The following is a 27561-nucleotide window of genomic DNA, read 5'->3' on the forward strand; positions in this document are numbered from 1 at the left end:
TAGGAGCAGCTTCTCAGAGAAGGCGGTGGCGGCGGTGAGGGAGGAGGCGGCTTGGGTGAGGGGCCTTCCCGGAGGAGGCGGGTCGCGTGTCGGGTGCCGGGGTCGCCGCGGAACGGGAGGAAGCGGCCTGGGGCTGGGCGGCTGGCCCCTCGCGGTGGACGCTGAGGCTGCGGAAGTCCTTTGGTTATTGAAACGCTAAGCCCGTGTGAGGCGTTCTCGTCCTTGTCAGCGTCGGAGAACTTAGGAGCGCAGGTCCCGTTGGGCACCCGTTCTTGTAATTGGGAAGAAGGGAGGGCGGATTTTGTCAGTCTCGAGACAAGTGGTTATTTTAGTAAAGATAGTAATGCTCCAGGCAACCACTTCGTACTAACAGCTGCTGTTACCCCTGAGCGACTATGTGCCAGGCTCTGTTCCGAACCCCTCACGCCCGCCGGGTCGTTTTGTCTTTCTAGGAACTCAGGAATGTAGGTTTTACAGATGTGGAAGCAGAGACGCAGATAGGTGACTAATCCCACAGTCACTCAGGTATAGAGTTGGAAGAGTGTCAGCCTAACTCCAGAGCCCATTATATTACTATATACTATATAATAACATCTAATGTGTGTGTTAAGTACATATCACTGCGTGTTGTAGCTTGGCGAGAGCACACGGATAGCAAAAAGATGGTAAAAGTAAAAGTAAATATGTGTATTAAGCTACAGGAAACATTGATGGAACTTTGTGCAAGAACTGTGTAGCTCTGGGAGTTCTCTGGTGGTCCAGTGATTAAGACTCTGCACCCTCACGGCCTCGGACTGGGGACCAGGGCAACTAAGATCCTACAAACCACGCTGTGTGGCCTAAATAAATAATTTAATTAAAACAACAACAAAAATACCAACTCTGTAGCCTTTCCTGCTAGCCCTCTGTAAGTAGGCAGAAATTGTCTTAAATTAATTCCCAATCTCCAAAACTTGTCATACAGTTCAGTTCAGTCCCTCAGTCGTGTCTGACTCTTTGCGACCCCATGGACTGCAGCACGGCAGGCCTCCCTGTCCATCACCAACTCCCAGAGTTTATTGAAACTCGTGTCCATTGAGTCGATTTTGCCATCCAGCCATCATCCTCTGTCTTTCCTTTCTCCTCCCGCCTTCAATCTTTCCCACAATCAGGGTCTTTTCAAATGAGTCAGCTCTTCGCATCAGGTGGCCGAAGTATTGGAGTTTCAGCTTCAACATCAGTCCTTCCAATGAACACCCAGGACTGATTTCCTTTATGTTTTAGAAGCGTATAATGTATCATATAATGTATGGTATATCATATCCTCTATGGTCTAGAGTCTGTGATGTTATGTAAATCTATCTTTCTAGCTTTATGCCTCCCCATCATTCTCCTTCTCATAATAACTACTTCCGGTATCTGTCCCCGTTCCACACCTTCATATTTCAGACCTTTGAGCTTTCCTTTGTGTTGTTTCCACACCCTTGAATTCTCTCATTGGCATCTTGATCTGTCAAAATCCTAAGTGCCCTTGTGCTGGCTTTGGCAGCACATATACTAAAATTGGAACCACTGAGAGAATATTATCAGGGGCCCTGCTCAAGAATGACTCCCAAATTTGTGAAGCCTTCCATATTTTTTGAATATGCTTCAGTGTCTTGTAGTTTATAGTCCATGGGAATTTGAATAGAATTTGCATTCTACTGTTATGTGAAAATTGTATAAATCTTAATTATGTTGGTTTGGTTCACAGTGCTTTTCAGGTAGTAGACCTTCTTTTTCTCTCTATAGTCATTCTATTAATGGATATTCATTTCTCTAATTCATTCTTTTAATGGATTAATATCTATTAATATCCTTCTATTTCTCTGTATATTCATTCTATTAATTTTTGAGTTTTATAGTGAAACTCCGACTAAAAATCTTAGTTTATCTACTTAAAAAAATAATTGTAATGTATAGTGGATCCATATGTAACCTTGTTCAGTTTTTCCAAGTCTCCTGTAAACGTGTCATCTTGCTTTCGTAATTAAAAAAAATTAAGACCAAAATCCTAAGTGCCCTTTAAGGCAGATGTAAGTTCAGATGCCTACAGAGGCTACTCAGGTAACATAAATGAGTCATGTGGAGTTGGGTGGAGACTATGGGGATCTAGGGAGCACTCGGAGAAGGCAATGGCAACCCACTCCAGTACTCTGGCCTGGAAAATCCCATGGGTGGAGGAGCCTGGTAGGCTGCAGTCCGTGGGGTTGCAAAGAGTCGGATGCGACTGAGCGACTTCACTTTCACTTTTCACTTTCCTCCATTGGAGAAGGAAATGGCAACCCACTCCAGTGTTCTTGCCTGGAGAATCCCATGGACAGGGGAGCCTGGGGGTCTGCTGTCTATGAGGTCACACAGAGTCGGACACAACTGAAGTGACTTAGCAGCAGCTGCTGCAGAGAGCACTACCCTGTCTAAAAGATCCCAGCAAATATTTGGCATGAGCTAGTTATTACCAAGTTGAATGTGGGCCCAGTGTTGTCAAATCTTTCGGTTTTACAAAGGAAGTTGGAGATTTCTATTTGTATATGAAGTCTGATTTTTAAATGTTAACCAATTAGTATAAAAAAGCGTTTATAATACACTCTGCAGGCCAAACAAAAACCTCTGCAGGCTTGATTCAGAACTTGGAATCCCAGTTTGTGATCACTGTTCTGTGCTTTTTAAAGGTATTTAAAGTTGAATGTTATTTCCTGATCCTCTCATACTTTTCCTTGCTGTCTGTCTTTTAAAAATTTTCGGTGTACCTCAATTATAGTGCTATTTACAGGCTGCCTTAGTTGTTATTATGTCTCTCTTTTTTAGTCTGTTAGAAATGTTTTGATGGCATTGATGGATTGGGTCTAATTATGTGGTTAGATTGTGTGTGTGTGTTTGTCTTCTCTGAGTCTGCAACCTCATGAACTGCCCCTGTGTCCATGGAATTCTCCAGCAAGAATACTGGAGTGGGTTGCCATTCTCTTCTCCAGGGGATCTTCCCAACCCAGGGATTGAACCTGGGTCTCCTGCATTGCAGGCAGACTCTTTACTATGTGAGCCACCAGGAAAGTCCGTGGTTAGTATATATAGGTACAGGATATGTGCTTATACATACTTAAGTTCTGGGTGTATGTATGTATGTGTGAAATGCATTTTTTCCCCTCCCCTGGTGATACTTTGTTATTTCATAAACCAGCATCTCCTGTTTGTAAATATACCAGTAATATCTTTGCTTTAATTGCTAAAGATCTGTACTTCTGGAAGGAATTGAATTGGTTAACTTTGCTATTCAGAAGCTGGTGTGATGTAAATCTTATCCTGATAGCTGAAATTTCATAATCTTCTCTCTGAAAAATTGAGGTAGGGATGATTAATAACTAATAAGGTTTTTAAAAAAATGTCAATTAAAAGAAAAGAATAAATTGGACTTCACTGAAACTAAAACGTTTTGCTCTGTGAAAAACTATGAAGAGGTTGAAAAGATAAACTGGAATAAAATATTTACAAACCACATATCTGACAAAGGACTTGAATTGAGCTCTCAAAACTTAACAGTAAAAAAAAAAAATCCAATTAGAAAGCGAGCAAAAGATAAAAATAGCTGTTTTACTGAAGAGGCTATACAGATGGCAAGCACATGAAAAGATGTTCAGTAACATTAACCATTAGAGAAATGCAACATAAAGCTTAAACCCATATTAGCGCACCTATATCAAAATGGTTCAAATAAAAAATAACACTGCCAAATGCTGATGAGAATAAAAAGAAACTTAGTTTCTCGTATATTGCTGATAGAAATGTAAAATAGTTCAGCTACTTTGGAAAAGAGTATGGCAGCTTCTTACAAAATTAAGCATGCACTGGTCGTTTATTCCAGGAAAAGGAAAGCTTATATTCCCATAAAAATCTATATATAAATGTTTATAGGCATTTTAGTCGTAATAGGCCTAAACTGGCAGAGAAGGCAACGGCAAGCCACTCCAGTACTCTTGCCTGGAAAATCCCATGGACGGAGGAGCCTGGTAGGCTGCAGTCCATGCGGTCGCTACGAGTCAGACATGACTGAGCGACTTCACTTTCCCTTTTCACTTTCACACATTGGAGAAGGAAATGGCAACCCACTCCAGTGTTCTTGCCTGGAGAATCCCAGGGACGGGAGAGCCTGATGGGCTGCCGTCTATGGGGTCACACAGAGTCGGACACGACTGAAGTGACTTAGCAGCAGCAGCAGCAGCAGGCCTAAACTGGAAACAGTCCGGGCATCCTTCAGCAGGTGAATGGTGAAACAACTGAGATGCACCCATACCAAGGAACACTGCTACTGCTGCTGCTAAGTCACTTCAGTCGTGTTCGACTCTGTGTGACCCCATAGACGGAAGCCCACCAGGCTCCCCTGCCCCTGGGATTCTCCAGGCAAGAACACTGGAGTGGGTTGCCATTTCCTTCTCCAATGCATGAAAGTGAAAAGTGAAGTCACTCAGTCGTGTCCGACCCTTAGCGACCCCACGGACTGCAGCCTACCAGGCTCCTCCATCCATGGGATTTTCTAGGCAAGAGTACTGGAGTGGCTTGCCATTGCCTTCTCCTCCAAGGAGCACTACTCAGCAATAAAAAGGGAGAAACTACCGATGCAGCAACTTGCATGGATCTTGAGGGACTTTTGCTGAGTGAAAAAAACTCAGTCTCAGAAGGTTACATGCTGTATGACTGCATTTATATAACATCTTGAAATGACAGAAGTATAGAGATGGAGAGAGAGTATCAGTGATTGCTGTGGGTTAGGAGGTGGGTGGGAGTGGCTAAAGATAGCTGAAACACGAGGGATCGTTGTAATTGAATTATTCTGTATCCTGACTGTGGTAATGATTACATGAATCTGTGCATGTGATAAAATTTCATAGAAGTAATTATTCGCGCATGAATGAGTATAAAGCTGGTGAAATTTTGAGTTAGATCAGGGGATGGTATATATCGGTATCCTGGTTATGAAATGCTATAGTTACACCAACTGTTACCTTGGGGAACATTGGGTGAAAAGTATATTAGAGCTCTATTATTTCTTACACCCGCATGTGACTTAGTGATAATCTCAAAAAGTTTAAACAAATAACAAGTAAAAAAAAGCCTATAATTAATTTTTTGGGGTGGGGGGCTTTTATTTTACCAGGCAATGATCTAATCATGTCGAATAAAGATGATCTTGAGACTGCAGTGGTAACTGAAGCAACTCCCATCTGTGAAGATGAGAACTGTGAGCCAGTCAAGAATTTTGAGTCAGTTGACCAAAGTGCCAAGTCAGAGAGTAAATCAGAACCTGTAGCTTCTACTCGGAAAAGACCAGAGTCCAAACCTTCCAGTGACCTTAAGACCGAAGTTCTCCCTGTTCAAGCATCACAGGCTGCAGGCAAAGTAGAGTATCTATCAAAACACTGAGATTAAAAAATAATGGGGCTAAAAGGAATATGGAATCAATACCAAATTGGGATTATACTTATTTCCTTTATAACCATAAAATACTAAATTTTCTCAGTTCTATAAATGCTTATGAACAGTTACCTTTGCTAATTGATGCTTACATGCAGGTAACATATGCCTGCCAGTCAGTACATTTCTTGAGCCACACAGTATGTGTTAGTTCAGCCATACTTTTGGCCAATAATTAGCTACCTTGTGTATGCACTCTGACTTTCCTCTAATTTTTCCATTTTTCTTTGCCTTTGGTTTTTCTGGTTACTGGGAAAAATAGGAGACTGTTTCCAACGATGTACCCCAGTCCGGATGGGGCTATTGGGGCAGTTGGGGCAAGTCCTTGCTCTCCTCAGCCTCAGCTACAGTAGCCACAGTAGGTAAGGTCATCAGTCATTTTGTTAATTTGTGTGTGTATTTTGCTACGGATCTGTGTTAAAAATGACTTTGTTAATCATTCTTCTTCCATGATTATGCAGAGACTTTATAGTTTGAGGATGCATTAGAATGATGGGCTGATTTATACTGCCACTAAAATTTGTAATTTTCATTAGAAGGTTGACATTTAGGAATTATAAATATAAAATTATTTAGTGATAATTTTTTTGGAGAGGGGATAAGGATAAACTCCCACAGATCAGTTATATAAGGTCAAAGTAAAGTCTTGTAATGAATTTTAAAATCCGTGGGTTTAAATTTTGGTTTGTTTCTTAAGTTTTGGTGGCTAATTGCAAATAATATTCAAATATGAAAATGTTATCATTTTTCTCATCAGGACAAGGTATTTCAAATGTCATTGAGAAGGCAGAGACTTCCCTTGGAATCCCTAGTCCTAGTGAAATTTCAACGGAAGTCCAGTATGCAACAGGTCAGTATATGGAAATGTTACAGCCTAGAATTATAGATTGAAGTGGAATAGTTCAGCTCATTTCTTCAGTAGATGTTTATGGAGTGTGATGTTCAGGGCATCATGGGACTGATGAGAAAGAAGACTTGAAATCTTTGACAGAGATGTATGTCCTTTAACCGCTTAGGTGTCTATTTTTCATTATTAATCAAGGGGATGATATTTTATATTGCAGAGGACTGTTATAAACATTAAATAAAACCATGAATATAAAATGTAAAAATTGCCTAGATTTTTGCTTGGCACAATTGAGTAAGAGTCTTATAAGAGTTAGCTGAATGTGAATCTATTGTGGCTTGAAAAAATATTTTAATGTGTTAGTTTTGGTGTTGTTGCACTGTCACTAAAGTTTGGTTCATTTTTTAAGCCTTTTTTTTCTGTCCTTCAGTTTGCATAGTTTTTGTTGTGGCTTTACTAATCTTCTGCTTTGTCTAATGCTATTAAGTCCACTTGATGACTTTTAAAAGGACCTGGGTTCCATCCCTGGGTTGGGAAGTTCCCCTGGAGAAGGGAATGGCTACCCACTTCCGTATTCTGGCCTGAAGAATTTCATGGACAGAGGAGTCTGGCAGGTTACAGTCCATGGGGTCGCAGAGTCAGACATGATTGAATGATGTTCAGTTTCACTTTCATTACATTTTCAACTCTAGAAATTCCATTTGTTTCTTTTTTCTTTGAATTTTCCATTTCTCACCTTCTGATGTATTTATTTTAGTGTCCCTGTCTGCTAATACTGTCATCTCTGACATTTGAATCTATTTTTGTTGACTGTATTTTTTCTTGGTTATGGATCACATTTTTCATTTCTTTGATGCTGGAATTTAAAAATGTTACATAGTTGAGTGGATTTTGTTGTCTTTTAAAGGGAGTGAGTTTTGTTTGGAGGGCAGTGAAGATATTTGTAGCTTGTGTGCATACTTAGTCGCTCAGTCATGGCTGACTCTCTTATGACCCCATGGACTGCAGTCTGCCAGGCTTCTCTGTCCATGGGGATTCTCCAGGCAAGAATACTGGAGTGGGTTGCTATGTCTTTTTCCAGGGGATCTTCCCAACCCAGGTATCAAACCCAGGTCTCCCACATTGCAGGTGGATTATTTACTGTCTGAGCCACTGGAGAAGCCCAAGAATACTGGAGTGGGTAGCCTATCCCTTCTTCAGGGAATCTTCCTGACCTGGGAATCGAATGGAAATTTTCTGCATTGTAGGCGGATTCATTACCAGCTGAGCTACCAGGGAATCCCATTTGTAGATTAGGTTGATCTTTTTAAGACTTCATTTTAAGCTGCTTTAGGGTGAATCTCCGTTCCATTCCGTTCAGTCGCTCAGTCGTGTCCGACTCTTCGCGACCCCGTGGACTGTAGCCTACCAGGCTTCTCCGTCCATGGGATTCTCCAGGCAACAATACTGGAGTGGGTTACCGTTTCCTTCTCCAGGGGATCTTCCTGACCCAGGGATCGAACCCGGGTCTCCCGCATTGGAGGCAGACGCTTTAACCTCTGAGCCACCAGGGTGAATCTAGGGTAGCCTTTATAAGTGCTAGTTTAGTTTAGCTACTAAGTCTTTGATCCTTCTGAGGTTTCTATCTAATTTCTAGATAGGTTTAACTAGGTCTGTCTACTTGATTGGTTGAAAGTCAAATATCTCTCAGCATAGCATGCACTTTGGGCATTGTTTAGTTTACAGCTTCATGGTCATTCTTTGCCCAGTATCATGGAGTGTTCCAATATAAGAATAGCTTAGTATTCAGCCCAAGACTCAAGGGCATGCCTGTGTAGATAGCTGGAAATCTTTACTTCTGTAGCTCCCTCCTCTCCAGTACAATAAAGTCTGAAGATATTGTGGGTTCAGTTTCAGACCACTTCAATAAAGTGAATATTGCAATAAAGCGAATCTCAGAAATTTTTTTTTAGTTTTCAAGCATATGTAAAAATTTACAGTTATAACCTATTAAGTGTGCAGTAGCATTATATCTTTAAAAAAGTGTACATACCTTAATTAAAAAATACTTCATTAATGAAAAATACTATCCATTATCTGATAATGGAGGGTTATACAAATCTTCAGTTTGTTTAAAAAAAAAAGCATTATCTGAAGAGTGCAGTAAAGTGCAATAAAATGAGGTATACTTGAACTCTGACCCGCAAATTCCAGGCGCTTCAGCTTTCCTCCCTGTTTCTTCCACTTAGTAAGACTACCATGCTCTGCTTGGGTTTCCCTTCCTTGGGCTGCAGTCTGGAAAGCAAACCAATCAGAAGTTTTTTCATTTTTTCCTTTTCTCTCCTGAACCATAGTCCAGTATAGTCTGTTGTCTAGTATCTGGGGATAATTGTTCTTTATATTTTGTCCACTTTTCTAGATGCTGTGGTAGAAGGGCAAGTCTGACATCAGATAATCCATCATAGTTGGAAGCAAAGTCCTCCCTACAGTAGATTATTTGTTAATCTCCTATAAGAGATTTTAGTGTTAAAATCTCCCTAATGCATGTCTGAATCTTATGAAGAAGCATAATTTTCTAGGATATAGTTTAAAATAGCCTGGATTTTTTTAAAAAATCAGATTTATTGAGTTAACAATTTACATATAGTTCACTCTCTTTAGGTATAGTCATCCCGTAATATCCATGGGGGTTGATTGGTTCCAGGAGCCCTCCAGTGGATACCAAAATCCTCAGATGCTCAAGCCCTTTATATAAAATGAGTATCCTCAGGTTTGACATCCACAGAACAGAGGACCAGCTGTTTACAGTTTTCTGTATTTTGACAAACCTTCAGTCCTCTTTACACTGTGTGGTCATAGTCCTTTGTGATTATTCCGATGTAGAATGTCTCCTGTATCTCTACAGACAGGACACAGGACTATTTTTAACCGCCCCACATGCCCCTTTGTGGTCACTCCCCTCCACCTGTTCTTTACTCAGTGACTACTGATCTGTGTTCTGACCCTGTGGTTTTACCTTGTGCAGAAAATCATGTTGTCTCTTGTATACAGTCAGTCGGTGGTTCAAAAGACTGGATTTTGTTTTGAAATGAAAATGAAAAAAAGTTGCCTTAGCTTATATTTTAAGTAGGCAAATGGTTTAAAATGCTTGAAAAATGCTAAGGCCTTGTATGTTGGAAGTAAGATCCGATTATAAAAAATTCATATAGATGCTAATAAAGCAAACCTGTTCATGGACTGTCCATGTTTACACATGACCACGGGAAAAACCAGATCACCGAAGAATTGATGCTTTTGAACTGTGGTGTTGGAGAAGACTCTTGAGAGTCCCTTGTACCGCAAGGAAATCCAACCAGTCCATTCTAAGGGAGATCGATCCTGGGTGTTCATTGGAGGGACTGATGCTGAAGCTGAAACTGCAATACTTTGGCCACCTCATGCGACGAGTTGACTCACTGGAAAAGACTCTGATGCTGGGAAAGGTTGGGGGCGGGAGGAGAAGGGAACGACCGAGAATGAGATGGCTGGATGGCATCACCAACTCTGTGGACATGAGTTTGAGTGAACTCCAGGAGTTGGTGATGGACAGGGAGGCCTGGCGTGCTGTGATTCATGGGGTCGCGGAGAGTCGGACACAACTGAGCGACTGAACTGAACTGAACTGATGTTTACACATCCCTTCCCTACTGTAGGAGAGGCAAATGCCAAAGAGAATGGAAACTCCTCTCCAATGAGTGGGCCGTTTGGGGTATTCTCGACCATCTCTACTGCTGTTCAGAGCACAGTGAGTAAAAATTGCCAAGGTGGCCTGCTTCCTTCCATGATTGTAATGGGCTTTCTGTCTCTCTCTTTCTTTTTCTTTAGAAGTCATGGGGACTGATTACTCTTATGGGAGTTCAAATTGCCGAAGATCATTCACTTTGATCTTCAGTGTAGAGTGAGAGCTACTTGAAAAACTTGGAAGTTAAAGAGGGAGGAGGAGATGAGTAATGGAGAGGGGATGTACGTAATATTTTATGGACTAAGAATTCTTAGTTTGTTGGTCCTAGAAAAATCTCTCTGCTTTACAAAAATATTTTTCTTATAATTACATCTTTTAGATGAAGGGAAAATGAGATGTTTATGATGAATACTTATAAAGCCATAGATGATTAGAAACATAGATGATTTGAAAGGATTATATAGGAAGCTTAATATCTCCTGCATGACAATAGCTAGTACTTTTTATTTTAACTTTTTATCTAGTATAATCTATATTCATAAAAATGAAATAAGTGTTCAGTTTTAATTTTCACAATGTGAACATGTTCAGACTAAGAAACAACATGGTGGTATATCAGATGTCTCTTCTGTGCTGTCCCCCTGTCTTCTGTGCCTCCCTCTCTTGCCCTCTAAGATAGCTACAATTCTGTCTTCTACCAACATACATTAATTTTGCTTGCTGTATAAAGCATCATAAAGAATGTACTCTATTGTATCTGGTTTCCTTCATTCATTATTATGTTTGTATAATTTATTCATGGTATAGCTGTGTGGTGTATTCCATTTTCTTTGTTGTGTTTCTTTGAGTGACTGTGTAAAACTCATTCCAGAGTTGGTAAGTGTTGAGGTAGTTTTCAGCTTTTAGCTTTTACAGTAGTACTTCTGTGAGCATTCTTGTGTGTCTTTTGATGAACCTCTACACATTTTTTTAAGGTTTTAACCATGGGTAGAGTTGCTCGGTCATAGGATATTCATATATTCAGACATACTCATAGTTTTCCAAAGTGGGTATACTGCTTTACATTCCCATAAGTGCAGTATGATTGTTTTAGTTGCCCCACTTTCTTGCCAGTTGGTATTGTTATCCACTGTTTTACCTGATCAAAACATGCAGGTGTCTTCTCAGCGTTATTGTGACGAGGTTGTGTGTGTTTCCTAGGGAAAGAGTGTAATCAGTGGGGGTTTGGATGCCTTAGAATTCATTGGAAAAAAGACAATGGATGTAATAGCAGAAGGGGATCCTGGATTTAAAAGAACCAAGGGTCTGATGAACCGGACTTCTACACTGTCTCAGGTACTATTTGCATTTATCTGTTTACTTTCTGTTTCTATTTTGATCTGTACTTTTGCCTGTGTTATCTTGGGACCTTGTTAGTATTTCCTTTGGAGGACTTTTTAGTCAATTTTTTTTTAATTAAGGTTTTTTTTTTTTTTGTGGTGAGGGAATGCACAGCTCTAATGCTTAGATAAATGTGCGGTTCTTTTTTTTCTTCCTCTTTCCTTCCCTCAGAATGTCTTGTTAATGCATTATAAGATGCCAAGCCCTTTTAGGGTTGTTTGTTAGATTAATAGTAAAAACCACTTGGTTCCTAGGGTGTTATTTACCCTGTGTAGGAGCAAATTATGTGATCATATTTTCCCTGCAGCTCCTGAGCCTATCTGATTTGAATCACAGTTCCATAGTGTTAATTCATCTCAGTTTTGCTTCCCTCGACTTTCAAAACTTTCAAAAGCTCATCCTTAAGCTTTTGTTACTTATTGCAGTATAATGCCTTCACCTCTCTTTCAGGTTTTACGAGAGGCAAAGGAGAAAGAAGAACTGTGGACTTCCAATGAGGTTACCATGGAAACAGACAAGAAAACTCATTATGGGCTACTCTTTGATGAATTTCAAGGCCTTTCACATCTAGAAGCTCTGGAGATGCTCTCTCGAGAAAGTGAAATAAAGGTAATTCCAAACCAAAAATTTCATCTGGGGTAGTCTTTCAGCAAAAGCACACTGCATAGTCACTTTTCCTTTGTGCAGTTGGAAAATGAAATGTATGTCAGGTAGAGGCTTGAGATACTCTGAAAATACTATGCAAAAACAAACAAAAAATTAATATTTGAATTAATTGCTAGAAAAGAATGAGTCAAGTGTTGTTTCTCTAAATTTTTAAAGACAAATGGACAGATAATAGTACATCTGTTATTTGTCCTTCATCTTGTTCTTTTTTCTTTTTATAAGTTTCTTTGGCTTAAGATGCCGATTTGGATTTAGTTACCTGTTAGCTTTTCATTGATTCAAGACTTTCATTTTCTCCCAATTTTTAAGCTGAGTTAAGCACTAATTTCTATACATTTCTGGTTTATATTGTTTTTGACAAGATGAAGTACATTCAGGGTGGTATGGCTGCAGTGGTTATTGTTTTTGAAAGCACAAATTCTCCCTTTCTTTCCTCTTGTGTTAAGGTTCTTAAGAGCTTGTGAATTTATAATTTTACTATGGTCTATAACCTCTTCTGCATTTGAGAATGTTTTTCTTTTCATGCTTATTATCTTATATCAATTCAGGTGAAGTCTATTCTTAATTCTCTAAGAGGAGAAGAGTTAGAGACTCTAAAACTTGAATTGGAGCAACTCAAAGAAGCGTTTTCCCTAGCAGAGCTCTGTGAGGAAGAGGAGGAAGAGAAGAAAGGTAATATGGAAATCCAGCATTTGAGTGGGAAGGATGTAGTGTGTTTATGCACAGTACATATGTAGATATCAGTACATATATAACCATCATATGTCCTAAATATTTTATACTTGTCTTGCAAAATTATAATTTTTCCTTGGACACTTTATATACCTTTGAAACTAGCTTCTGAAGTAAGTACAGGGTATCTTATTGGCTCTTTATCAAAGAACTTGAACATGGCAGCAAATGGTCTATGAATTGTATTAGAACTGATTTGTGAGGAAAATCTAGATCATCAAGGTCAGCTTTTAATATCTGGGAAAATAAGTGGGGCTTTCAGCATAGCCCTATGGCATTAGAGTCCATATATATTACTATTCATTCCAAGTGAAGGCAAAAATATATTGGTCACCAGACTGTACAGAGATACTGAAGAACGCACTGCAGAGATCTACCACAGAAAAGAAGTCACTATTTTAGAAATATAGGACAGTAAGGTTTGGGGGTTTGGCACTGCAGAATGGCAAAGAATAATAGCATTGATAGATCTCAAGTTTTTACAGATCTCTAACTTTTGCCATTAGGTTTTTTAACCAGCAGATTGGGAGTGTTACAAGGGTTGGGGCAAGGCACAATATGCCGTGTCTCAATGTAAGCTGATAGCATAGATTTTTTTTTTTTCTTCTATGGCCTCCTACCTGATGGGGTATTAATTAATGAATATTGGGCAGGGATTTATTCTGGTCTGTGGTAATTTTAATGGGTGATGTGGAATATATTCTATTTATTTTAAATTGGAGGATAATTGTTTTACAGTGTTGTGTTGGTTTCTGCCACACATCAACATGAATCAGCCGTAGGTATACACATGTCCCCTTCTGTCTCCCTCCTGCCCCCCACCCCATCCCACTTCTCTTGGTCATCCCAGAGCCCTGTGTTTACCACATCTTCTTCAACCAATCGTCTGGTTATATAATATCTTGCTAAATAGATAATATTTATATAATATCTTACTCTGTCTAAAGAGTCCTGATAAGAAATGGTCCTTCAATATGAGTTTTTAAAGCTGTCTTGACATACTGAGAGGACAGTAAGCATGGTAGATAAAAGGATGGATTTTGGAGTTAGACCTGGGTTCTAAATCAAGATCTGCCATTTATCAAGCTTTGTGACTTTGGGAAATTACTTAACCCTGAGCTTCTGTTTCCTCAACTGTAGGTAGAGGTGGCTAATTCCTCTCAGTTTGTTATAAGGACTAAATCAAATGTTATGTTTAATCTGTGGCTCATAGTAAACACTCAACAAATGGTGGCTATTATTTTCGTTATTAGAATGGCATAAGTAAATAAAGATCTTCATTTTCAAAGTCTCAGCAGGAAACCTATAAATTGATTTTTGATTTGCTTAAGTTGCTCCATTGTTCCTAACCAATTCCTGGTTATTTTATGAACTTAATTTAGGTTATTTGTACATAATACCAGTAACAGTATTTGTTTAATTTAGTCAACATCTCGCTTTGTATAGTAATCAGAAATCCTGATTTTAAATACCATTCAGAGGACTCTAGGGAATTTCTAAATAGATGGATTTATGTCTATGATATTCCCTACCTGTTTGCCAGAGATCAGAATTCTGCAAAGACAGCATTGGAGTGCTGCTTGCCACCTTTTCAAACAGACCTCCCTAGTGATTCTGGTTGAGAATGCAACGCTGACCTTGGTATTTAACTATATCTCAATGAAGTTAAAAAAAAAAGTGATGGTAGGATAGGGGAGAGAAAACTACAGAGCCTGATTCTGGTGATGTTGATCATCTTCAGTTTCTGTTAGCATCCTTAGCCTTTGCCTTTGTATCTTATGTACCTGATCCCTTTATTTTTGTAGACTTCCTGCTTGTGGTGCCAGCCTCTCTTCTGAGTCCCCCCAAAGCACCAACCCTGTTTTCCTTTTGTCTTTGCGTACTTTTGTTCTAATGCAACAACTGCTTTTTATGCTCAAATTGATGGAGAGTACATGACGAAGATCTCCATTTTCCCCCCGTATTTTATCTTTTTTTTTAAAATTTTTATTTTTTTATTGGAGGCTAATTATTTTACAATATTATATTGGTTGGTTTTGCCATACATGTATTTTATCTTTTTAAAAAATACTCATTTCTTTTATTTTTTAGGTTCCACATATAAGTGATAACATAGTTTTTCTCTGTTTCACTTATTTCACTAAGCCTAATACCCTCCAGGTCCGTACATATTGCAAATACAAACATTTTTTGATTAACCTTCAGCAGTAAAAGTTTTTTGAGAACTTAGACCATATATATGTGTGTGTGTATATATATATATTTGAATGTGTATAATTTATAAACATGTACCCATAATAATACGTTACTTACATTCTAAAGTGTATCCTAGAAAAGAACTTAAAGAGTGAGATAAATGGCTATAAGTAAAAGTAATTTTTTTTCCCTCCTACACTTTTTCAGATTATTTTATAAACTCTTTGAGATGCTTGCATCCCACTTGGATGCACATTCATTCCTTGATCCCAAATGATTTAGAGCTTTGCTGGGAAAACAAAATGCCCTGCTAAGAGTCAGATTTTTAGTAGGATATGATTAGGAGTTGTTTAAACGAGTTACAAAGGTCACAGTTGTATCGTTGAGTGAGATCAGTTTTTCCCAAACTGTGTTATACCTGGGATCACTAAACCATTTGAGTGTTCTGCCTTGAATCCCAAGGGAGGACGAATAGCAGATAGAGAAGAACCAAGGCAGATTTTCTTCCCCCTAAGGATTTTGGGGAGAAAAGCAGGTATGAAGCAGTAATAATTTTCCTTGGTAACCATGATCTAGTGACTGAGAGATACTCACATAGATTGTAAGTGCTGGGAGATTTCTGTATACAAGAGTTCTCTCTGTAGTCTTTGGTGCAGAAAACACTTGGGCTGTGCTTCAAAGAGGAGATTGGCTAGGATTTAGATGAACAGAGAGAAACGGAGCATTTCTTGTCATTTGTTTGGATGTATTGATTGTTTTTGATCTTGATTCACCTGTTTGCTTGCGTGTCTCAGGTATTAAGTATTCCATGTTCCACATCATTGCTCATCAAGCTTATTCCAATAGCTTCCCCATCCTTCCAACATCTTGGAATCCTTTTTCCTCTTCCTTTCTTATTATCTACCATTCTTATCTGGATCCTGGATTATTGCCTCAGCCTTCCTGCCTTCCTTCATGTTTCTCTTTCGTTCAGTTCCCACCAGGAAGCTAAAGTGATCTTTCTAAAATTTTAATTGGATTTACCTGTTTGTTTAAAATCATCCAGCAGCTCCTCATTCTCTTTGTGAAAAGTTTTCAGTTCTTCACCGTGGTTTATAACATCCTTTAATACCTGAATCCTGCTTACTTTCCTAGCTTCATTCTATCCCTCATCTCCTTCTTCCATCAGGACAATCCCAACGTATAGAACTTGTTGCCATACTTTCTGGATCTTTGTACTTATTTTCTCTGCCTGAAGCCATTCTCCTGGCTAACTTGTACTCGTCTTTTATGTCCCAACTTATATTTAGTTTCTTTGGAAGCACATGCTAGTACTCAGTACTCTGCCTTCATCAGTTCTCCATTCATGCCTGTAGGGTGTGATACAAAGAGCACAGGCTGTGGATTGGTGGTGGGAAGGCCAAGGTTTGACTCCTAATTTATGAGATTTGGGGGATATAAATTAACCTCTCAGGCCCTATTTTCTTCATCTCTAAAATGGGATAATGATGTTTTTTTTTTAAAAAACAAGTCCATTGAAAGAATTCATAATAAAATATACATTAAAAAGGATTTTGTAAGCGCTAAAGCACCTTGCTCATGTAATTCGCTTCTGCAGTTAGTACTACTACTGCTGCTACTATTTCTCTTTTCTTCCCCTGCAATGATCCACTCCAGTCTTTGTACAGTGTTTTACATGGGACTTGTTTTTCTAGGGGATGAAGACTTTACTAAAGAGATAACGGAGCTATTTTCCCAGCTGCATGTCTCCTCCAAACCAGAGAAACTTGCCAGGGTAAGTTTTTCCTATTGGTGATTTTCAGTTTTTTACATACATGTATTTAGTGGATAAAGAATGTAAGGTTGTAAATGCCTGGCAAGGCTGTCACCGACACCAAGGGTACATTCTGAGCTCCATACCTTGTTTCTGCTTCTTGGTTTCACAGGTTAGTGTGCTAAACTCACACTGTGCCTCCCACCCCCAGTCCCCCAACACGTCTGCCATCCTCACCTGTTTTCATATGGATTGCTTTGCTTGCCTGAAAGCTTAAATTAGGCCCCAGCCGTTGGTCGTGCTCACCAGCTATTGTGATACCAGTGGGCTAGTTCTCTATTGAGGTCTCACTCTCTGTTGAGGTTCTCAGGGCTCTGAGTGATTCACCCATGATGGCATGTGACCCCTGCCATTAGGTAGCTAGAGGTTGCCATTTCCCAGAGCCCAGTAACTCAGATAATGACCATTTAGAAATGAGAGAGTTCTTGGCCTGGACCTTGCTCTTTGTTGGTGATGCCTGAGCTGTCTTCACACAACTGGAGCACGAAAGGACTTTGGTCAGAGCTCAGAGTGGGTTGGGAGAGACTGTTTGCAGAGTAGGATCCGTCTAGCATTTACGCCAGTGTGCCAGCTCTTGGGAGCTATTCTCTGGGTCTTGGGCTGCCTGCTGCCTCTTCACCCTCTTTTCCTAATCTCAAGAAACGTCTTAGAATCAGTTAGCAGCAAGTACACATTGCTTCCTGGCCAGGGAGAACTGACAGCCATTAAATAGACATCAGAGTCATCTCGCATACCCCAGAGTAAGAAATATGATGCTGAGGGAAGTTACACATTGCTCTCTCATGATCAGTGAAAATGCTGCATTCTCTAAGAAAGCTTTCCACCTTGCCTCTGCAGCTCCTCTCCCTCATCTTGTCTGTAGCACTTTAACTAAAGCATTTTATAGCTTGGATCATAGTGTTTCTGTTTTGGAAATAATATCCAACTTAGAAAAAAGTTGCAAGAATAGTACAAATAGCCATTCATATACCTTTTATGCAGATGTACCTGATAACATTTTACTTCATTTACTTAATCATTTGTGCTTGCAAATGTGTTCTCTCTTTCTATCCCTTTCTCTCTACTTCCCTCATACACACATGCACACACATGTATAACTATTACTGGGATTATTTCTGGCCCTGTCATGTGGCATGCAGGATCTTTAGTTCCACAACCAGGGATCAAACCCATGCCCTCCACAGTGGAAGCATGGACTCTTAACCACTGGACTGCCAGGGAAGTCCCTGAGACTATTTTTTGAGAGTAAATTGTAAGTATGATAGCCCTGTACTCCTAAATATTTCAATATGTGTCTCTTAAGAATATGGATATTCCCTTCTATAACCACACTAATTATCAACTGCAATAAATTTAACATTGATACCATACTTTATTTAATCTGTTGTCTGCATTCCAGTTTTGTCATGACCTGATAATGTCCTTCATTTTTTTTCCTCTAATGTTGGAACAAGTACATGATCATAAATTGTATTTCTTTGTCACATACTTTGTCTCTCTTAATCTGTATTTGCTTTGTTTTTGTTTGTTTAGTCTCTTTTAATATGAAATAGTCCTTAGCCTTTCTTTGTCTTTTATGATTTTGACACTTTTGAGAAATACAAGCCCCTTCTCCCTTTTATCAGTTCAGTTCAGTCGCTCAGTCGTGTCCAACTCTTTGTGACCCCGTGAATCACAGCACGCCAGGCCTCCCTGTCCATCACCAACTCCTGGAGTTCACTCAAACTCACCTCCATCGAGTCGGTGATGCCATCCAGCCATCTCATTCTCTGTCGTCCCCTTCTCCCCCTGCCCCCAATCCCTCCCAGCATCAGAGGCCTTTCCAGTGAGTCAACTCTTCGCATGAGGTGGCCAGAGTAATGGAGTTTCACCTTTAGCATCAGTCCCTCCAGTGAACACCCAGGACTGATCTCCTTTAGAATGGACTGGTTAGATCTCCTTGCAGTCCAAGGGACTCTCAAGAGTCTTCTCCAGCACCACAGTTCAAAAGCATCAATTCTTCAGCGCTTAGCTTTCTTCACAGTCCAACTCTCACATCCATACATGACCACGGGAAAAACCATAGCCTTGACTAGATGGACCTTGGTTGGCAAAGTAGTGTCTCTCCTTTTTAATATGCTGTCTAGGTTGGTAGAGTATTCCTTACTTGAGGGTTGTCTGATGTTTTCTCATGATTAAAGTCAGATTATGCATTCTCAGCTGAAAGAGCTCATAAATAATGTTGTATCCTGCACAGGGTACAACGTATCTAGAGGCACATGATGTCCATCTGTCCCTTATTGTGGGGTGTTGTCTGATTTCTTATTGTATGGTTATGATTTTGTTCCTGTGCTACTAATGAGCTTTCTGTGGGGAGACATTTTTAAGACCATACAAATACCCTGCTGCTCATAATTTAGCATTCTAGATCTAGGAACTATTCATGATTCTTGGTGCACCAGTCTTTACTGTGATGATTGCCAAATGATGATTTGTTTCAATCTCAGTACATTCTTCACATTTACCAGTTGGTTGTCAGCATTCTGCTGAAGAGTTAAGAACTTTCCCTTCTACCTTTGTCTCTTTATTTATTATCTGTTATTGGTATGGTCTCATGGGTTTCTATATTTTTCCCCATTGGTTTGTAATTCATTACTGTCCTTAATTACTTTGGTGTTCAGATTGTCCTTCAAGCTGACTCCTGTGTGACGTGTCCCTATTAGTTTTTGAGTACTTTCTTATTTTTGGGCATAACAAGATCTTGTGCCTTCCTTATTTCTCCCTAGAATCAACCTGAAATTCAAGGAGCCATGGTTCCTTTTTGCTGTTTCAAGCCAAAACTTGAGTGCTAGATGTGCTCATTGCTTGGAGTGTCTTTGCTTCTAGGTTTGTTGGCAAAGCTGTGTGTGTGTGTTTGTTGGCAGAGCTGTGTGTGTGTGTTAAGTTGCTTCAGTCACATCCAGCTATTTGTGACCCTATGGACTGTAGCCCACTAGGTTCCTCATCCATGGGATTTTCCAGGCAAGAATACTGGAGGGGATTGCTATGCTCTCCTCGAGGGGATCTTCCCAACCCAGGGATCGAACCCATCTCTCTTATGTCTCTTGAGTTGGCAGGCAGGTTCTTTACCAGTAGTGCCACCTGGGAAGCTGCAGAGCTGGGAAATGTATTTAACTACACACCTGTGCACCACCCTGTGTATATGCATAAGTGTATGTATGTGTGTAAATGTGTGTACTCATATACTTATTTTAGAGATCATGAGTTCATACCAATAACCCCAGTTTCAGTCCATTTTTATGGGTTCTTCCTTGCCTCTTCCCATTTTACATTTGTCTCTTTTGTTCTTCCTTGCCTCTTCCCATTTTACATTTGTCTCTTTCACAGTAAGAACTCTGTCTCCCAGTAACATTACCACATTTTCTACTTTCCTCTATCCTGTAATGCATTTGAAATGTATGCTTGCCCATATTACTATAAAACCAATCTACAAAAAAATTTATGATTTATTTACTGTCTCCTCTTGCTAATTTAATTTCATCTTTGAATATGTAGAGTATTAACATGTTTTCAGGTCAAATCTTCTAAAAAATGTATACAGAAGTTTTGCTCCCTCCCAATTCCTATCTACTCCATTCTCCTCTCTCCTTTTATATTTTGAACTTTCTTGTTTTCCAGCATATCCTTCCTATGTTTCTTTTTTAGATAACAGATATATTTTCTTCTCCTTCTTATGTAAAAGTGTACATACTATATTTGTACTCCATGTAGCACTTTATTCATTTAACTGTGCAGATGTACTTCATAAAATTATCATCGGTTCTTATTTGTTTTTAAATGTGTATATCTTACCTCCCATTCTAACAGTTAAATTTACTCAACGCTGGATCTGTGATATGCTTTATTGTTCTTAAAATCCCACCTTTACCATCTTACTTTGTGTGCAGTCTTAAACAAGTTGCTCAATCTCTCTGTCCTCAGCTTCTCTGTCTGTGAGGCAGGGATAATGTAGGGTTCCTGTAAAGATTTAATGTGTTAATACACACGGAGCTCTTAAACGTGCCTGGCCCATAGTAAATATACATTGTTTATGGTCCTGAAGAAGCTATCTCAGTGTGTTATACATTTAGATGTTCAATAAATGTATGTTTACAATAAACCTTCATTTTGCTAGGTGCTAGGGAAAAAGTAGTGAAAGAGACATAGTTTCTCTGCTCAAAGAGATTATAATAATAAGTTATTTAGTCCTAGTCATTCTCTGAAAGCAGTTTTCATATTGTTTATATTTTGGGTTTTGGACTTAAGATATACAATGATTAAGGATAAGGGCCTGATTATTTCCAGGAATTTATATGAGAGTCTGTATGGTGTGGAGGAAAAGCAATGAAGTAAAAATCTGAGAGCACAATTCTGATTCTTATTCTGACCCTCACATGTGATGTGGGCAAATGCCATTCCTTCTTCAGGCCTCACTTTTTTTCAGCAAAATAAATAAATAAGCGGTTGCAGAAGCTTGGCTCAAAGGTGCCTTTTAGTTTGTAAGTCTTCCCTAATGGCTCAGTGGGTAAATAATCTGCCTGCAGTGAAGGAGGTACAGGTTATATCACTGGGTCGGGAAGATCCACTGGGGGAGGAAATGGCAACCCACTCTAGTATTCTTATCTGAAAAATCCCACACACAGAGGATCCTGGCGGGCTACAATCCATGGGGTCAAAAAGAGTTGAACATGACTAAGCATGAGCCTAGAGGCTCAGATGGTAAGGAATCTGCCTGCAATGCAGGAGACCTGGGTTTGATCCCTGGGTCAGGAAGATTCCCCTGGAGAAGGGAATGGCTGCAAACTCCAGTACCCTTGCCTGGAGAATTCCATGGACAGAACAGCCTGACAGGCTATGGACTACAGTCCATAGGGTTGCAGAGAGGCAGACACAGCTGAGCAGCTGACACCAGCAACAAGCACTGATGAATCCAGATCTCATCAGACTGATCTCATCCAGATCCACATCCAGACTGATCTGGGTGTGGAGGGTGGCGACATGGGTTGGTATCTTTTTGAAAAGGATGATAAATTACATTGAGTTGGTGCAATAGACTGTAATAATGTCACAATGTATTTATTACTAGAGAGGATATTTTAAGTATATATTATGCCTACTAAAATGATTCTTAAGTATGTTAAATTTATAGTATTAGTTTTCTTTCTGTTTTATATGGCCTTATCTTTATTTTTCTTTTTTCCATCTCACATAAATCAGTGTCTGTTTTTTCTCTCATTTTATCTCCTCAAAGAAATTGTAAAGACTTTCACATGTATTTAGGCTATTCATCAACTGTTAGAATTCTTAACAGCCTCATCTTTCACTATTCTCTTCTATATAAATTTCACCTCCCCAATCTCATCTTTTATTACACTTCTCCCATATTGTCCTTGGTTCTGTTCCTTGAATATACCAATCTGGTTTCCCTCTGCTTATGTCTCTCATTGTCTAAATATTTTATATGGCTAACACCTCTTAAATTTCAGAATTCAGCTCAAATATTGCTCCTCAGAGATTTCCTGCCCACCCATATGGAATCTGCTTTCTACTCACCCACTCTACACTCTTTAGCACTCCATTTTATTTTCTTCACGCATTTACATGTGTGCTTGTTAATGATCCTTTGGTAGTAGAATAAAGATCAGGGTCATAGTTTGTATTAGTCACTATATTCCCAGCATTTAGGCCAGTATGTGCTACATATTTGTAACAAATGAATGATTGTACCCTATTATCTGGTCTTACCAGTTATCTCACAGTTTTCTTAGTACACCTTGTGTTTTATTGCTTCCAAACCTTTATATAGTTAGTTAGTTAGTTTATTTTTTAATTTCAAAGGTTAATGCATAAGTAGTGGGAAGGTTAGAGATCAGAGCCAGATTATACCTGAGGGACTTTTGGGAGGCCCTGTATTACAGGGGAAAGAACCTTGAAGTGAATGTCGAGTACATAGATTCTGCTCTAGCTCATTCATGTGTACCTTTGGGTATAGCACCACTTACTGATCCTTAAAGGCTCAGCCCTAATACTATGTCTGTAATAAAGCCTGCGATCTCTCAGTTTTCAGTTGGAATGACTCTCAAGGTCTTCTTTGGATTCCTATTGCTTAGTTACAACTCTGAACACATTCTGTCTATATAAAGTCACTCAAGTGGGTTAACTCATTTAATGACAGTAAATGTTTCCTTAGAAACCTGGACTCTCTCAGTTGCAAATGACAGAAACTTAAGTCAGACTGGGTTAAGAGAAAGGCATATTTATTACCTTATGAAACTAGAAAGCTGGGTCTTTCCTGGTGGCTCAGTGGTAAAGAATCTGCCTGCCAACGCAAGGAGACCTGGGTTCAGTCACTTGGTTGGGAAGATACCTTGGGGAAGGAAATGGCAACCCACTCCAGTATTCTTGCCTGGGAAATCCCATGGATTTAGGAGCTTGGTGGGCTACAGTCCATGGGTTGCAAAAGAGTCGGACATAACCTAGTAACCAAACAACAACAAGTTGAAAGGGTATTTAGGGGACTGTGGGCATACATAAAAGGATTGTTGAGGTGCCCAGTCTCCTGGGATGCCTTTGAAAGTTACTTGGAGCAGACAGTGTTTGGATGGAGAATTGAAAGAAAATTGAGTTGCCTTGATTTAAGGGGAAAAAATGGGAAAGACGCTCTGAACTAAGGGAATAACATGAAAGAACAGGCACATTATTGGTCATTATTATCAGTTCATAAAGTGGAAAGTGGTGAGAGAAGCTGGAGAGGTAGGTAGACTAGATCATGGGCACTTTTTAGATCATGTCAAAGAGCATGATCTAGTTGATGGGGAGCCATTGTAGAGAAGCGGAGAAATCAGCTATGGGTTTAGAAAGATCACTGGTACCATTATGGAAGATGGATTTTAAGATGAGCCAGATTGGAAGCAGGGAGACCAAAGTGCTATTGCCATAAAGTATATTTGAACTCCTGTGGTGGTAACAGAGAGGAAGAGGAGGGACAAGTGGGAGAAATACATAGGCTAAAATCAGACTATGCTGGTGCATGGAAAGGAATAATCTAGGATGGCTCAGGTATTTTGGCTTGGATGACTGGTGGTTCTTCTAAAGCTTAAGGGAATAAGAGAAAATGAAAAAATTAGGGGTAGGGAGAGAAAGATGACAAATTTAATTAAATTTTGTCCATGTTATACATGATACAGATGCCATAGGATATCCTGATAATGTATGTCAAGCAAAGAGTTGGAATATGTTGTTTTCAGGAGAAGTTAGTGCTGGAGATAAGGATTCAGGGGTCAGCAGCAGATAGGGAATAGTTAAAATTACTGAGTTAGGACTGATGGAGAGAGAAGGGAGTAGGGTGAGAGAAGTAGAGAGCCATGACTGCTATTTGGTTTGAGCAGTACTGACTAAGGAGGAGTATGGGGGACTTTGTAGAGGGATGGGAATGTTCTGTATCTTGATCTGGGTCACATAAACATAGATGTGTACACATGTAACCTGTCATACTCTGAAAATTTGTGCACTTTATGTAAGTTACACCTCAGTTTAAAAAAAGCCAAAGGATTAGAGAATTCAGGAGAGAATGAGTGGTCATAAATGTTAAGTGTTTTATAGAGATCTGGTGAGTTCAGCACTAAGAAGTTCAATGGGATGTTCAGGTGAGAACAAGAACACTAACTTCCGTCGTGCTAAAATGTTCCTGGTGGAGGCACAGTAATCTTAGTGAGCTGAATTAAATTGCTGATGGACTATACAGCCATCCCTCAACAGCCTCAGAAGTATCCTTCTTCCAGGGACCCCTGTTGATACCAAAATTCAGGGATGCTCAATTCCCTGACACAAAATGGTATAATATTTGCATATAACCCATGTACATCCTCTAGTATATGTTCAATCATCTCTTGATTACTTATAATACCTAATACAGTGTAAATGGTATGTTGCTGCTGCTGCTGCTAAGTCACTTCAGTCGTGTCCGACTCTGTGTGACCCCATAGACGGAAGCCCACCAGGCTCCCCCATCCCTGGGATTCTCCAGGCAAGAACACTGGAGTGGGTTGCCATTTCCTTCTCCAATGTGTGAAAGTGAAAAGGGAAACTGAAGTCGCTCAGTCGTGTCCAACCCTTAGTGACCCCACGGACTGCAGCCTACCAGGCTCCTCCATCCATGGGATTTTCTAGGCAAGAGTACTGGAGTGGCTTGCCATTGCCTTCTCCGAAATGGTATGTATATAGTTGTAAATGCAATATAAATGCTGTTGAAGTTGCCAGCATTTGGCAAACTCAGGTTTTGCTTTTTGGAACTTTCTGGATTTTTTTTTTTCTGAATATTTTCAGTCCATGGTTGATTAACTCTGAAGATGTGGAGCCTGTGGATATAGAGGGCTGACTGTAATCTTTTTCTTATTTAGGCAAGAAATACAGCATATGAGTGGATCAGGACATCTCTGACTAAACCGTTGGAAGAGAAGGAAGAAGGAGAAAAACAGTTGGAAGCAGAAAACACTGAGCAGATCAATAACAATTCAATAGAGGTAAAATGAAAACAACTAAGGCTTTTTTTTTTTTTTTAATTTGAGATGTGAGTATCGCAAGAGAGGGCCCTAAGCAATTTCTGTTTTTGTTGTACTGCTATCCATAATTTCTACTTTGTGATCCAGGATCCCAGCATCTTAGTCCCAAACTACAGGATGCAAAGAGGGAAGAAAAAGAGACAAAGGGTGCGTGTGTGTGGCGTCATGAGAAGTTTCCCAGAAGCTAACATCTGACACTTTATTCTAATCATTTGGCTAAAACTTGGTCGCAAGGTCACAAATCAGGGGAGCCTCTTTTTTACATATGTGAGCCCAGTTATAAAATTATGTAACAACTCTAGAAAAAGAGGAGGTTTATTGAAGGGCAGGTATTAGTCTTTGTTGCTTTCAAGGTACTGAATACTTCAGTATGGGAGAAGAAAGGTGGTGTCATTTCCTCTTGTATAAAAAAGCCAAGTGCTCTGACTTGTTATGCTTTGTTTTGTTTTTCCTTCCAGGATATCCATGCATTTGCGATCCGGAGCCTAGCAGAACTGACTGCCTGCTCAATTGAACTTTTTCACAAAACAGCGGCTCTGGTTCTGCATGGCCGGAAACAGGAAGTAACGACCATAGAAAGGAGCAGAGCTCTTTGCCAGTAAGTGTAATAAGTATCCCTCTAAAATGATGCATATCGCTGTAAGAGTTTTCTCAGTTTTCTTTCCAAAGTTTTAGAAACTTTCCTCTCAGTAAGATGTTATTCATGTTGCATCATTCACAACTTTGAGGTTTATTTTGGATTTTGTTTATTTTCATTGAGCCTTAAATCTGCATTAGAAATGCACCCTTTTTAATTAACCAACTCATACTCTAAAAACTATTTTTTTTTCAGATTATTGGCCTTAATTGAAATAGAATTGTACATAAGTGAAAACAGAAAATAGTTCTGAGAACCTCAGTTCTTTTTTTAAAAAAATTATTTATTTTTGGTTGTGCTGAGTCTGCATTGCTGTGCATGGGCTCTCTACTTTTGGTGAGCAGGGGCTACTCTTCATTGTGCACGGGCTTCTCATTGCGGTGGCTTCTCTTGTTACAGAGAATGGGCTCTAGGGCATTCAGGCTCAGTAGTTATGGCACACAGGCTTTAGTTACTCTGTGGCATGTGGAATCCTTCCAGAACAGAGATCAAGCCCATGTCCTCTGCATTGGCAGGTGGATTCTTATCCACTGAGCCACCAGGGAAGTCCACTTGAATTCTTAATAACAGTTGCTAGTTTTTGAGTGCTAACTGTATGCCACGTACCATGCGAAGTGAAGTGAAGTTGCTCAGTCGTGTCTGACTCTTAGCGACCCCATGGACGGCAGCCTACCAGGCTCCTCTGTCCATGGGATTTTCCAGGCAGGAGTACTGGAGTGAGGTGCCATTGCCTTCTCCATGCTAAGGGATACATGTGAATGTTACATTTGTAATCTTTAAACAAACTTCAAGATAAGTGATCAGTCCAGCTTTAAAAATGAGGAAACACAGACTTAAGTAAATTGCCAAGTTTTGCAGACTGGGATTTAAACCCAGGTCTAAGTTTCAAATCCTTTTTTTTTTGGTTTGTTTTCTACTATATTCTTGACTTTGAACAAAAGTTTTAAAAATAATAGAATATAGATAATCACAGGAGGAAAAATAAAAAGTCCTACTGTTTTCTATAGTCACAAGAGGGAAAAAACAAAAACCCTACTGTTTTCTAACTAAATCTCCTAATTAAATAATGAGAATTTTCATTGGGGAAAAAACGTGAGTGAGAGTGTCTGGTGTGTTAGGATTAGAAGAGACCCTTGATGGTCTCTGGGTCTCTTCTTCACTACAGTTTTGCTGCCCCTCTACAACATCCCATAAGGAGGGGGCATAGTCTTGTTTTAAACATTTTTAGGATGAGAAGTGAAGTTGCTCAGTCGTGTGCGACTCTGCGATCCCATGGACTGTAGCTTCCTAGGCTCCTCCATCCATGGAATTGTCCAGGCAAGAGTTCTGGAGTGGTTTGCCATTTCCTTCTCCAGGGGATCTTCCCAACCTGGGGGTTGAACCCTGGTCTCCTGCATTACAGGCAGACACTTTACCGTCTGAGCCACCAAGGAAGCCCCATCCTTAGGATGAGGGAGTCACAAACTTACAGCATCCTGTTCTTTGGGAAAGTATCTATTTCCACTGCTTGGAATGCTTTTCACGTCA

General features: G+C 39.7%; 1 protein-coding gene and 1 non-coding gene across 2 annotated transcripts in view; both read left to right on the forward strand.

Annotated features, from left to right (window-relative positions):
* The first annotated feature begins 64 nt into the window (after window positions 1-64).
* The window catches only part of FAM114A2 (family with sequence similarity 114 member A2), a 35999-nt gene continuing 8502 nt past the window's right edge, over window positions 65-27561 (forward strand). The window contains 11 exon segments of the mRNA XM_055428847.2: window positions 65-252; window positions 5168-5409; window positions 5747-5846; window positions 6242-6334; window positions 10003-10094; window positions 11232-11366; window positions 11862-12020; window positions 12626-12749; window positions 16700-16779; window positions 25236-25358; window positions 25856-25995. Coding sequence (XP_055284822.2) covers window positions 5182-5409; window positions 5747-5846; window positions 6242-6334; window positions 10003-10094; window positions 11232-11366; window positions 11862-12020; window positions 12626-12749; window positions 16700-16779; window positions 25236-25358; window positions 25856-25995 — 1274 coding nt within the window. The 5' untranslated portion in view covers window positions 65-252; window positions 5168-5181.
* On the forward strand, window positions 1513-1619 carry LOC129559631 (U6 spliceosomal RNA). Its single transcript, XR_008686583.1, has one exon. It is a non-coding gene; the product is annotated as a U6 spliceosomal RNA (small nuclear RNA).

Source organism: Moschus berezovskii, chromosome 8 (genome assembly GCF_049115385.1).
Source record: "Moschus berezovskii isolate FMDL1 chromosome 8, NW_MosBer_1.0, whole genome shotgun sequence".
Taxonomy (NCBI): domain Eukaryota; kingdom Metazoa; phylum Chordata; class Mammalia; order Artiodactyla; family Moschidae; genus Moschus; species Moschus berezovskii.